At 39.2% G+C, this 13,860-nt stretch overlaps 1 protein-coding gene across 3 annotated transcripts in view; it reads left to right on the forward strand.

The window, feature by feature from the left end:
* The first annotated feature begins 1,389 nt into the window (after nt 1-1,389).
* The window catches only part of PRPF3 (pre-mRNA processing factor 3), a 32,269-nt gene continuing 19,798 nt past the window's right edge, over nt 1,390-13,860 (forward strand). Inside the window, exons 1-7 of one of the 3 annotated variants that reach the window (XM_006861366.1) lie at nt 1,390-1,503; nt 5,852-6,043; nt 6,737-6,867; nt 8,930-9,076; nt 11,292-11,375; nt 11,554-11,774; nt 12,287-12,593. In XM_006861366.1, coding sequence (XP_006861428.1) covers nt 5,899-6,043; nt 6,737-6,867; nt 8,930-9,076; nt 11,292-11,375; nt 11,554-11,774; nt 12,287-12,593 — 1,035 coding nt within the window. In that variant the 5' untranslated portion in view covers nt 1,390-1,503; nt 5,852-5,898. The remainder of the gene's footprint in view (nt 1,504-5,851; nt 6,044-6,736; nt 6,868-8,929; nt 9,077-11,291; nt 11,376-11,553; nt 11,775-12,286; nt 12,594-13,860) is intronic. The other 2 variants (XM_006861367.1, XM_006861368.1) reach the window with 2 other exon arrangements.

Below are 13,860 nucleotides of genomic sequence, written 5' to 3' on the forward strand. Positions count from 1 at the left end.
ATCTGGTTTCTGAGGGCTGGTGGGTTTGAACTACAGACCTTTCAGTTAGTATAGTGCTTATCCTACAGCACCACACCAGGACTATATATATATATATATATATAGTGGTGGTGGTTATGTGCCATGGAGTCTGTTCCAACTCATTGACTCATAGCGACCCTGTACAGAGTTTCAGAAGGTGTAAATCTTTACGGGAGCAGAAAGCCACTACTTAAATAAGCAGTCAATAAATATTTGTTCTGCTAAATGAACAAAGTAAAGAGCAGAAGGAGGCTACTTTCTCTAGAGTCCTTCTTTAATCATTTCACACACACACTCACCCCTCTTCCCGTGACCTCTGGTGCACTGTTAAATTAGGGAGGAAAATCAATCAGCTAAGGAGTGATCAGTAAAATATTTACTGATGAAGATCAAAGACCACAGCCTTTGGTATGGATGGCATCTCAATGTAAAGAAACCAAAAATCCTCACCACTGGACCAAAAAACATTATCAAGGAGAAAAGATTGAAGTTGTCAAGGACTTCATTCTTGGATCAACTATCATCAACACTCACGGAAGCAGCAGTCAAGAAATCAAACGACGTATTGCATTAGGCAAATCTGCTGCACAAGACCTTTTTAAAGTGTTGAAAAGCAGAGATGTCAGTTGAGAACTAAGGTACGCCTGACACAAGCCATGGTATTTTCAATAACCTCATATGCATGTGAAAGTTGGACAGTAATAAGTAAGACCCTAGAAGAATTGATGCTTTTGAGTTATGGTGTTGGAGGAGAATACTGAAAGTGCCATGGACTGCCAAAAGAACCAATAGATCTGTTTTGGAAGAAGTGCAGCCAGAGTGCTCCTTGGAGGCCAAGATGGCCAAACGTCATCTCTCATACTTAGGACATATTGTCAGGAGGGACCAATCGCTGGAGAAGGATATCATGTTTGGTAAGGTGAAAGGTCAGAGAAAAAGAGGAAGACCCCCAACGAAATGGATTGGCCAAGTGGCAGCATCAGTGGACTCAAGCGTGGCACAATAGTGAGGTTGGCCCAGGGTCGGGCAGTGTTTCATTCGCTAACAACAAGGAGTGATCATGAATGGGCTTAACTTCCTACCAGAAAGGCTGAGTTTGAGTCAAACGCGTGAGCCCTAACTCTGTTCTAACAACTTTAATTTAGCGCACTATGCTCCACACGAAGAAAACTGCTAGCAGTCCAATTTTCGCTTTAGGAAACAACAACTTCTCAGTAATCTGGTTAATCAATGTAACGAGAAACCCAGGTTAAGGAACTTGAACTGGAAAAAGTTTAGGATCCCGCCCCGCATGCGCTCTACGCCGGCAATGTAGCAACTACGGCTGCGCGAATCGGCATCCTGGCTCTCCCTCGTCACATGTTGGAGGACCGCGGCGTGTCGGCGGCCGTGGCGGCAGCGACGGCAAGCCGTGCGGCGACCGGAGGGTTTCCGGTTCCGGTGTAACGTTCGGGCTCCGTCTCAGGGGCTGAAGTTTGTGAGGTGAGTAGTGGCCCCGGGCCCAGAGAAGGTATCCTGCAGCACAAGTGATTGGGCCTGGGTTCAGTTCAAGAGTAGGGCTAGGGCGGGAGTGCTCAGCGGGAAGGAGGCTGAGAGAAGTACAAGTTCAGTGGAAGACGAGGTTGGAATGGGATTGTTCAGAGGTAAAGGGCGGGGGAGAGAAGGGACGGGGTGGGGGGGACCAGATTTGAGGTGAAGAGTTTGTCGGGAGTCGTTTGGAGTTTAAGCCAAAAGAGACAGGGAAAGAGTAAAAACAGAAGAAAGAGGATTTCAGAATACTCTGGTGGTAGCAAAGAGAGCATGGAGTAAGGAATTCCTTCAGAAGATTGAAATCGGCTACCTGCTCATTCCGGGATCATTCTACCTGGATGCCATCTCCTCCCCTCCTCCACGTATAGTTCTTCTTGTTCATTTGTCTAGGAATAGAGCTATGTACTCTTGAAATTTTTATTTTTGTCCACTGGTTGTTTGGTTTGCACATCACTTTATGGAGGATTGGGTTTAATTTGAATACGTTTGTTACGATAGAGCTTGGGCATGCATTTCATCTAATGATAACGGTACCTCATTTATTGCTTTGGGCTTTCAAATTGATTTTATTTTCTAGTGGAATGTAAGCACCATTTCAGTAGAATTCTTGTCTAAGTTTTCTTCACTGCTGTATCTTCAGTGCCTAGTACTCTGCTTGGTACTTGGTTGCTCAAGAAATACTTACTGATTGAATAAGTGTGATGTAGATATGACAGTTTCCCTCGTTTTGTAAGATGAGGAAACTAAAGCTCAGAGGAATTCTTTTGCCCATGTGTGAATGTAAATCTGGAGTGTGGTGTCCAGTGTTCATTGTTCTGTCTATCCTGTTGAGCTTTTTTTCTTCACTCTCTTGCCCAGAGATGTGTACTCATTGTGGTACCTGGATTTGCCTCTGGTTTTTGTTCTGATTAATGAATAATTAATATGTAGACAAAGGAGCCCTCGTGGGGTACTATTATTAAGCACTTGACTAAGTGAAAAGTTGACAGTCATGGCTCCTTGAATGAAAGACCTGGCAATCTGCTTCCATACAGATTTGTTGCTGTAGTTAAATGTAGTCTAGTTGGTTCTGACTCATAGTGACCCTGTGTAAGGGTTTCTGAGGAGCATTAGTTGAGCTTAGAAAACCCTATGGGGCAGTTTTTTTCCATTACAAGGAGTTGCTTTGAGTTGAAATCAACTTGAGAGCACCAAACAACAGCAATATATAGATATTGGTAAGTGACACTGCTATCTCTTTGCAGGGGAAAATAGAGCCACCTTGGACTTATCATTTAACTTGTCACAGAAGCATATATTCTGCTTTTATGCAATCTTTCTCCCTTAGTTTAATGACTAATGTAGTAATGTTATTTGGTTATATGAAAATTAAAGATATCCTGTAAAGGGTAAACAACTGAGGATAATCAGACTGTATCTTTTAGGAGAAAAGATGTCTTAAAACATCATGAAACATTGATTCCCAAATCAGACCCTGATGTGTGGTGCTCCTGGGAAGTTAGCTTGGAAATAGAGGTTAGTACAGTATATTGACCTTTCTGGTCCTAGTGTGGTGTTGTATGATAAGTACTGGACTGCTAACTACAAGGTCAGTAGTTCAAACCCACTAGCTGCTCCTCGGAAACCCTATACAGGATCACTGTGAGTTGGAACTGACTTGGTGCTTAACAAATAACAACAATATGGAGGATATCATAGAAATAAAATTTTGTCTGTGCTTATGAGGAGTTTTGAAATTTAGGTAGAAAACCAAAATATAAACAGGAACACTGTTTAAAAATTATGCTTACATTAGTAATAAGTTAATGATTTTTGTGGGGAGTTATGACAACTCTGACTACAAACTGTACTAGAAAAGGGACAAGACAGGTAAACCACCATTATTTACTCATCACCAGCCACTTCACATTGCTCTTCCTCTCTGACTAACCACTCAGAGTTAGATCAGACAGACCACATCCCTTATCACCTTAAGCTGGTTCAAAATATCCCTGGCCACCTGAGACCAGGTCATAGGAGACCAGCTATAGGTTTTAGGAGTCTGCACAACTCCCTGAACTTCAGAGCAGCATGCCTCCCTTTTTCTAGCTATGTAGTCCACTGAGACTAGGTTACAACTAGAAGGACTCTCTCCTTTATCAACTGTGCATGCAGCCTTTCCCTGACCACCAGCCAACCAGAGCTGGATCTATGCAAACTGACTCTACTACCAGCCCCTCCCTGCTGGCTCATTAATTGCTCCTGTGCATTCATTAATTCTCTAAATGGCTCACAAAATTCACGGAAACTATTACCTATACTAGGAGACCTGGTTGTGCAGTAGTAAGTTAAGGCTGCTAACCAAAAAGTCAGTGATTTGAAACTACCAGCTGCTCTGCAGGAAAACGATGAGGCAGTCTGTTTCCATAAAGATTTACAGCCCTGGAAACCATATTCCATATATTACTCTGTTCTATTGTGACACTATAGGGTAAGTATTAGACTACAATGTAAATGGTTCAGTCCCGTGAGCTGTTCCTTGGAAACCCTATACAGAGTTGCTTTGAGCTGTAACTGACTTGATGTCACTTAACACACAACAACAACTCTGTCTTATTAGAGTCCTGGTGTGGTGCTATAGGATAAGCACTTGATTTGTTAACCGCAAGGTCAGCAGTTTCTCAGAAACTCTATAGAGGGCTGCTATGAGTTGGAACCAACTTAACAGAACTTAACAACAACTCTGTCTTGCAGTCGGCATTGACTCAGCAGTGAGGGTTTGGGGTGGTGCTATGGGATAAGCTTTGGACTGCTAACCACAAGGTAAGCAGTTCAAACGCAACAACTACTCTGCAGGAGAAAGATGAGGCTTTCAGTTCCCATAAAGTTTATAGCCTTTGAAATCCTATGTAGGATCACTATGAATTGGAATTGACTCAGTGGCAGTGGGTTTCGGATATCCATTTATTAGAACTAGAAAGAATACAAGCAAAATGATGCATTAGGCAAAAGCTAATGGCACCTCCATTTTTTCCAGAGACATGCTACCTTCTCCCATTCATGGGTATTCTCACCAATCCAGGAGACCACACCAAGGTTCTGGGTTCCTTAATCATTGGGACCTCAATAAATGTGTATAATTTGGGCCTTGATGTATAGTTATGATTGATCCAATCAATTAATATGCATAACTGCATCAGGTCCTTACTCTTCCAAGTGTAGATTCTTTGCCTGGCTATTTAGGAAACAAAAGCATCTTGATTGCTCTGGTTGTTCTCAGAAACAGTTAAAGAGCCAAACTAGTTCTTTGTCCTCCCACAAGAGTCTTTTATGGTAGTCTTTTCTCTACTAGCTAAAAGGCAAAAGACTAGAGATGAAAAAGGAGAAAGCGTACATTCAGGAGGGTATTTGTTTCTTGGCTGAAGCATTATTCTGATCAGGTAGCTGTCAGAGATGGGATAGAACAAGAGAGAAAATTGATTCTGTGGTACAGTATTCCCACTGGGATGAATATGACTACAGAGAAATGTGGCAGAACATGCTTTAAGGATTTTGAGCTCTAATACACGATCACTAACCTGGATAACCCACCTTTATTTGCATCCTTTAAAAGAAAAGAAAAGAAACCCATAAGTCAAAGCTCTGTTAGAAAATGTTGTTAGGTGTAGTAGAGTCGGTTCTGATCCATAGAGACCCTATGCACAACAGAATGAAACACCTCCCAGTCCTGTGCCATCCTCACAATTGCTGCTATGCTTAAGCCATTGTTGCTATCACTGTGCCAATCCGTCTCATTGGGAGTCTCCCTCTTTTTCATTGTCCCTCCACTTTACCAAGCATAATGCCCTTCTCCAGCAACTGGTCCCTCCTGAGAGATGATGTCTGGCCATCTTGACTTCTAAGGAGCATTCTGGATGCACTTCTTCCAACACAGATTTGTTTGTTCTTCTTGCAGTCCACCTCCGTAGAAGTGGGAATAGAAAAGCTGACCTCTGGAGTGACTTTTTCAGTCTTATGTTCATGTTATATATTTGCCAGTTCTTGTTGATATGACAGAATCTCGTTAGATTAGGTGAATCCTAGGGTTTGCTTTTTTGTTTATTACACAGATGTCACATCACTGAGTTAGGGTTTAAAATGAAATAGAGTCTCGATCTTTCTGCTTTCACACATGGTACTTAGAGAAAGTTTTGACTTCAAGTGAAATAGAGGAATTTATCTAGGGATTGAGAATATGATTGGGGAAGGTATTCTTTACGTAGTAACCATTATCCTAGATCTAATCTTCCCCTGTCCTTTAACCAAACTGGTTTCTTTTTAGGTGCAGTATTGAGTTCCATTTGAGCTAGTCTCCCTTTTTCCCAAAGAATGGCGCTGTCTAAGAGAGAGCTAGATGAGCTGAAACCATGGATAGAAAAGACAGTGAAGAGGGTGCTGGGTTTCTCAGAGCCCACAGTGGTCACAGCAGCATTGAACTGTGTGGGGAAGGGAATGGACAAGAAGAAGGCAGCTGGTATGTATTCTTCTGAACCTTTTGACTTTGCATTTTGGATGACGCCAAACTCTGTTTGGAATGTCCCCCAAATTCTCTTTTGATTATGCACATGTAAGAAAAAGGTCAAAGTCACATTTAATTCTCCTGCATTATAATGGAAATAGTCTAAATAACTTAATTCTTTTGCTCTAAATATTTTTTGTATTATTTGGGATGTATTTTGAATCTTAGAGTGACTCCCTTTAGTCAATATACTAAGTCACCAAAGTTTTACTTAAGAAATATGCTAAAGTTAGATAGGTATATTTTTATATATTCAGATTGACATGTAAACATACAGAAGTCTTGTAAAAACACATGAAAAGGATTGAGGGAGGTAGATTTTGTTAAATGATAATCAACCTATCACTTGATATTTGAGAAAAGTTAAATTGATTATTCTTTCTTAACTGTAACATTCAACCGTATTAAGGTATTCTAGCTATGCTACTTCATACACCCAAAAATTATAACTGTATTTTTACCTTATAGGGCAAGCTCATTCAATGTAAGAGTGTTTGTGGGAATCTTAACAAAAAATTGTAATAAAACATTTGCCCCCTTCCAGGGGAATAAACTTTCAATGTTGATGGCTTTTATATTTTTAATATTGGATAAAGTATTTCAACCCTATCACCTTTTCACCCTTTTGTTTTGTTTTGTTACTATCAGACCATCTGAAACCTTTTCTTGATGATTCTACTCTTCGATTTGTGGATAAACTGTTTGAGGCCGTGGAGGAAGGCCGAAGTTCTAGGCATTCCAAATCTAGCAGTGATAGGAGCAGAAAACGAGAACTAAAGGTAAGTTACAGTTGCTATCTAAAGAGCTTAGGAGTATTTTGAATGGCAATAATGTTGCCAAGCTTACCTTGCTCAACACTTTGAATATTTTCAGTTATTAGAATATCACTATTGGACTATCTAATGTTCAACAGGGGTACTTAGTCATTAAAGTAGAGAGGGTAAACTTGTATCATGATCTTATGATAAAATATCTAACCACATCATGGGTTGAAATATTCCAAAGAAATAATTGATAGCTTTCCTCTTTATTCATATATGGTTAAGAGTTTTGGTTCTCATGTCTTCCCTTCGCCCGCTTACTATTATAAATTGATCGTTCTAAGATGGCATGCTTTTATTTACATGAAGTCTAATATGTTGCTTCAGAGTGTGACTCCCATGCTAACTGAGCTGTATAGACCATATTGTTCCTCTATACAGGTTTATTTGCAATGGACTTGTAAATAGGATGCATAAAAACAGCTTTTACTTAGATGTCTTGAGAGCCTACAGTTGGTTGTAAAGTATAATGTAGGTTGTTTGGCTCTATGAATGAATAGGAACCAATGAAGTGGTCATCCAAAACTCCTTACTTACTATGCTTTTAATTGTATAATCTCTAATTGGTCTCGTTGCCTTTTTTAATATTAGCTGCACAGACTAACTGATCTCTTTCTCATTTCTTTCTGTCTCTATTTTTAAAAAATCTTTCTGTGACTCTAGTCAGATCTTCCAAGGTGCTTTTGATACCTTGGCTACCTCATTGTTTTTCCTGAGGCACAAAGAGTGGATTAGCAATTTCTGCTTGGTCCCTTGGACAGGCTATGGAACTAAAAAAAACAGACTTATGTGCCTTTTGTGTTTAGGGCATTATAGGGTGATTAGAGAAATGAGAATATCTTTGTCTTAAAAGACTTTGTAATTAATGTGTGTGTGGGTGGAGGCAATAAAATTCAGTCACAAAATATAAAATCTGAATAGTAGATTCATGTACGTTTTACAACTTCCTTTTGAGTTGAATTTAGAATTTCAAACTTGAATTTTGTTATGTTTAAGGGGGAGTGATTGATTCACAGTACACACAGATCTATGCAGTAAAGATTATGTTATGATAAAGCATGCTACTTTATAAGTGTGAGGGCATGCTGTGAATGAAGTGACCACATTGGGTGGGATTAATCCAAATGGTTTCTTGAAGGAGATAACTAGAATAGTCTTGGGATATGGGTCCCATTTTTGGTCCATGCAGATCCCCACCCCACACAATATATTATGGGAGAGTCCTTTTTCTTGAACTGTAGGAGTTCCAGGAAGCGCTCGCCCCTGGCTGAGGATATGTCCTTGCAAAACACGAGCCCTCCTAGTGAAGAGGGGATGTCACCCAAAGCCTACCACCGGTGTGTACATTTGCTTTTTCCCATTGTCCCTTAGAGTTGGCCACTCTTGGTCCTGTTAAATTCACCTTGCAAATTAGTCAACATATTTGAGTTCCCATTGTTTGGTGAGAACAAAGTGTTATTGGGGAATACTGAGGAAAAAAGAAAAAGCCCCTGTCCTGGAAGAACTTAGACTATATTTGGGAGAAAGTACTAACATTGAAAGACTTAACACTTGGCAAACAGAATATCAACAGTGTAACTTAATGCGAACCAAGTTCATAAGCACTAAGAGGATGTGAAACAAAAAGGTTTGATCAGAGAGAGTAGGATGAGGTTACTAATGAGGAAAACTTCTGGAGGAGGTGAGTTTAGGGCAGGATGTGGAATTGTAGTTGTGGGAACATTGAGGGAGGGTCATTACAATTGTGAGCTGTAGTATTTGCAAAGACCTTGAGATAGGAACATTTATAAAAATGTGGGGATGAAATTTGCTTGACTGGAAAAGGAAAATGATGAAGTTGGGTCAATTGGTCCACTTGGTGGAGGGTCTAGAAGATCCTGGCTTCTGGCAAGTAGCCATTTGCAGGGTTGTGTCATATACCTCTGGGAAAAGCTACAAAATGCTGGTAGCGACTAGGGTGATTTTTTTCCATCTCCCCATGGGCGGGGAAACAGCTCTTCTTTATTTTGGGTTCCCTCAGGAGGTGTTTGGTGATGACTCTGAGATCTCCAAGGAATCATCAGGAGTAAAGAAGCGTCGGATACCTCGCTTTGAAGAGGTGGAAGAAGAGCCAGAGGTGATCCCTGGGCCTCCATCAGAGAGCCCTGGCATGTTAACTAAACTCCAGGTTTGTAATTAGGGACTGGAAGCAAAGTGATTTATGAATTGAAGAAGCAAGGTGTACATGGATCCAGATATGTTCTGATCTTGGTTTGACTTAGTGTTTATCACTGGAGAAATTTTATTTTTTGTTTTATATTTTAACATTCCTTGGGTTTAACCAGGAGTATTCCAGTTGAAGGCTTTTGAAGTAGTATGTCCTGAGTGCCACCGATGTGGTGAGCAGCGACCTGGAGGTGTTATCTGCATTCTTATTTGCTCAGTTATCTGCCTCATTGGGTTATTGAGAAAATTCATTAAAATAATCAGAATATAGTTTACAGAAGAGAATAATTTCCAAATATAATGCAATATAGATGTAATTCACTTTTTTCAAATTGGTGTCATCTTTTTGAACAGAAAATATCTATGTTTTTTAACTGGTCACCTAAACAATGTGATACCATATAAGCAATAAATATTTCTTATGCTATTTAAATGTTTTGATGGGAAATAGAATATAGACATATGCAAGTAGGCTTCAAAAAGCTCACAGGAAAATAGAATTAAAAGATAGTGGTGGGGGAAAGATAGTGGATTTTTCTAAGAACTTTTTGAAGCCCCTTGGTATGTGTATGGAGTCCTGGTGTGGCACTGCAGGATAATGTGCTGGATTGCAAAGTCAGTTTGAGCTGCAAAGTCAGCAGTTCAGATCCCCCAGTCACAGGGTTGCTATAAGTCAAACCGACTCGATGGCACTTAACAACAATGTGTGCATGCTTGCACACATGCTAATATATGTATGAGTCCTGGTGTGGTGCTATGGGATAAAGCACTGGACTGCAAGGCCAGTTTGAACCACTAGGTCTGTGGTTCAAACTCACTAGCTACTCCTTGGAAACCTTATTACAGGGTTGGCATTAGTTGGAACTGACTCGACAGCACTTAACAACATCACAACAAAGTATGGGTATATATGCTTTTTATGTATGCATTTGTTTATGTATGCATAAAATATTTCTGAAGGAAATAAACTGATGATGTTTTTATAGGAGTAGATGGCTTCACAATATACCCATTTGTACTTTTTGTCCCCAAGAGCCCTGGTGGCATAGTGGTTAAATGCTTGAGTACTAACCAAAAGTCGGCGGTTTGAACCCACTAGCCACCCTGTGGGAGAAAGAGGTGGCAACCTGCTTCCATAAAGATTGTTGTTGTTAAGTGCTGTGTTATTAAGTGTGTTCCAAGAATCAGCTGGTGAGTTTGAACTGCCTACCTTATGGTTCAAACCAACTGTTTTCCAGTATTTATCCTAGTGTACCACACCAGGACTCTAAAGATTGTAACCTGGGAAACCCTGTGGAGCAATTCTGCTCTGTCTTATAAGGTCACTATGAGTTGGAATCAACTCAACAGCAGTGACTTTTTTTTTTTTGCTACTTTTTGCATTTTGTACAACTAGGCAATAAGGTTGGTGGTTTAAACCCACCAGCTGCTCCTCAGAAAACCTATACAGGGTTGCTTTGAGTCAGAATTCAATGATACTTAGTAAAAACATCAACAATATATTTCCTACTAAAAAAAAAAGTTTAAAATAGGATTTAAAAAATTCTTGAAAGACATTAAAATCAGATCTCTTGGAAAATGTGGAAAGGTATTTGACTGAATCCTGAACACTCACCATTTCAGACTTATTTAGGACAAAAGAAGGGGTTTACAGAAACTAGGGAACAGGTCTTTGTACTACCACCTTTGGTTTCCTAAATTAAGAATTCATGGATCAATTCAGGGAATTAAAAAAAAAAATTATGTAAGTATAATAATTTATGCAGGTTTTATTAGGAGTTTTACATGTATTTTTTAATGTTCAATACTAGCCATTAAGATAAATAAGATTTTTCCTTTTTTAGGCACTTGGAACCTTACATATTAAATAATGTGTCCAAGGCCACACAGATATTAAGTGACAGTGTTAAGATTCAATGTCAGGTTTTAATTATCAAGCTACCCCAGCATGCCAATCCTGCCTTGAGAAAGTGAGTTGAAAAATTCCAGTGATCAATTCTGGAAACTTACCTTTTGCTAAACTTTCTAGCCTTTGGTACAGAAATAATGGAGCTTATAGAAAAATTTAGGTCTTAAGAGGTCCAAATAGGAACCTGAGAGCTGTTTGGGTTTAGAAACCTGTTAGGTGAAATAAAAAGTTGTTAAAGTTCTTTGACTTTTCTTTTTCTGGAGGGCAGATCAAACAGATGATGGAGGCAGCAACACGGCAAATTGAGGAGAGGAAAAAACAACTGAGCTTCATTAGCCCCCCTACACCTCAGGTATTGTGCCCAGATTAAAAAGAAAAATCTCTAGCATAGAATTTCTGGCTTTCCACTCAAATAAGAGTCCAAAAGTGATTGTATCTACCATAATTTACTATAATCTACCACTTTGGGACACTGTTCTTATTTATCTGCCTGTCTCTATTCCTCTGATCTCCTTTCTCTGTCTTAACAGCCAAAGACTCCTTCTTCCTCCCAACCAGAGCGACTTCCAATTGGCAACACTATTCAGCCCTCTCAGGCTGCCACCTTCATGAATGATGCCATTGAGAAGGCAAGGAAAGCAGCTGAACTACAAGCCCGCATCCAAGCTCAGCTGGCACTAAAGCCAGGGCTCATTGGCAATGCCAACATGGTGGGTCTGGCCAATCTCCACGCCATGGGCATTGCTCCTCCGTGAGTATCTATTTCATGGAACCTTTTGTCATTTTTGAAGTTTGTAAAGCATTAAATAACCTTTGAATGTTATTGATTCTTGTCTTCCAAAGAACCTAAATGACATCTTATAGTTTCATATTTCTTGGATATGATCAATAAATAGCAGTTAAATATATTCTGTTGTCTTCCTTGTTGTAGCATTTATTGCCATCTCCCACTTTTTTTTAAACCAGAGCACATTGATTGAGTCTAGATTTGGGGGTTCTTTACAACTGGGTAAAGATTATAGGCTCTATTTTTATTGCCTGCGATTGCCATGGCATCCCATGTCTGGTTCAAGAGTTCAGGGGTAAAGAAAGATAAAATTACAAATTCTTAGCACTTTATAATTTAAACTGTAATACATTTGATTGTGATAATTACCTAGTTTGATAAGTGTTTTCAGTCAACCTGTTATTTATTTCAGTTTCTGTTATTTGATTACTTTATTATTCCATAAGGGACTTATTTCTTTATGGGCTGTTTTTCAGGAAAGTGGAGTTAAAAGATCAAACAAAGCCAACACCCCTGATTCTAGATGAGCAGGGTCGCACTGTAGATGCAACAGGCAAAGAGATTGAACTCACACACCGCATGCCTACTCTGAAAGCCAATATTCGTGCTGTGAAGAGGGAACAGTTCAAGCAACAGCTAAAAGAAAAGCCATCAGAAGATATGGAGTCCAATACTTTTTTTGATCCCCGAGTCTCAATTGCTCCTTCCCAGCGTCAGAGACGTACTTTCAAATTCCATGACAAGGGCAAATTTGAGAAGATTGCCCAACGATTACGGACAAAGGTATGTGGCTTAGAGTAAAATCCACATTAAAAAAAGTTAGGAAGCTGACAGCAGAAATATTTTCAACTCAGTTCTCAATGTTTTAGGGCATTAAATAAACAAGATGAGTTAAAGTAATCAATTTTTAAAATACTGTAGTTCTTCCTGAAATTCTTGTTTTTTAACGGATTTGTTTTCCTAATTACATTCTACTTAGGTGTAAATAAAATTGAGTTTTAAAATCCTCAGTATAAAGTGACAGTTGTTGTCGTTAAGTGCTGTTGAGTTGATTCCGACCCATAGCGACCCTGTGTAGGGTTTCTAGGGAGCAGCTAGTGAGCTTGAACCGCCACCTTGCAGTTCAAACAGCTTTGCAGTCTGGCGCATTAACCCACAGCGCCACACCAGGACTCCACAAGTTTCAGTAGAGAGAAATAATTCAGAAGATAATTCTGGGTGACAGGAAAGTTAGCCTGGAGGTACAATTTATTACAGATAATCACACACCTGCATAGTTGAATTTACTATATATTCTATTGGCCTTTCCCTCTTCCACACCAGGACTCCTTTCCCTTCCCTTTCTCTTCTCAGAATGAGGTGTTTGTTGAGTTTCATTTCTGCATGTTTGCTACAGGTACTATGGGGTGAAGGAATAGAGGTGTATGTAAATGAACTAAGTAAAGGATAAAATACTTAACATTTTTAACTAACTTAAACTAGTATAATTCTGTTTTCAAATTCATTCAACAGTCTCACATAGATAGTGATTACTGAATTGGACAGCACAAATAAAGAACACTTTCATTTTCTCTAAGCTTTTGGAAATTATGAATTGATTGTATTTGATATTGCTGCTGTGACTCATAGTGACCCTGTATAGGGTTTCCGAGAAATGGCTGGTGGGTTTGAACCACTGATCTTGCAGTTCAAACTGATCTTTTTTTTTTTTTCTTAAATGTTTTATTGTGAATTATGTGATAATTTACATGGAAGAACATTAGCTGTTTTTTTTTTTTATTGTTGTTGTTTTTTAATTTAAGGTTTTTATTGTGGATTGAGTGAAAGTTTACAGGGCATATCATCAGTTTCACATTCAACCATTCATATAACTTATTTCATTACATTGATTATAATCCCCACCATGTACCATCAGTTAAAAGTATTTCTCTCTATCCACTTTAGCTTTTTAAAAAACACACAAACAAAAAAACCCACTCAAGCATATATAATAATTTACATCTCCAAAGGGCACATTCTGTAAGTCTGCTCCTGGCTACCAGTTCTTAGA

Source organism: Chrysochloris asiatica, unplaced genomic scaffold (genome assembly GCF_000296735.1).
Source record: "Chrysochloris asiatica unplaced genomic scaffold, ChrAsi1.0 scaffold00042, whole genome shotgun sequence".
Lineage (NCBI taxonomy): Eukaryota > Metazoa > Chordata > Mammalia > Afrosoricida > Chrysochloridae > Chrysochloris > Chrysochloris asiatica.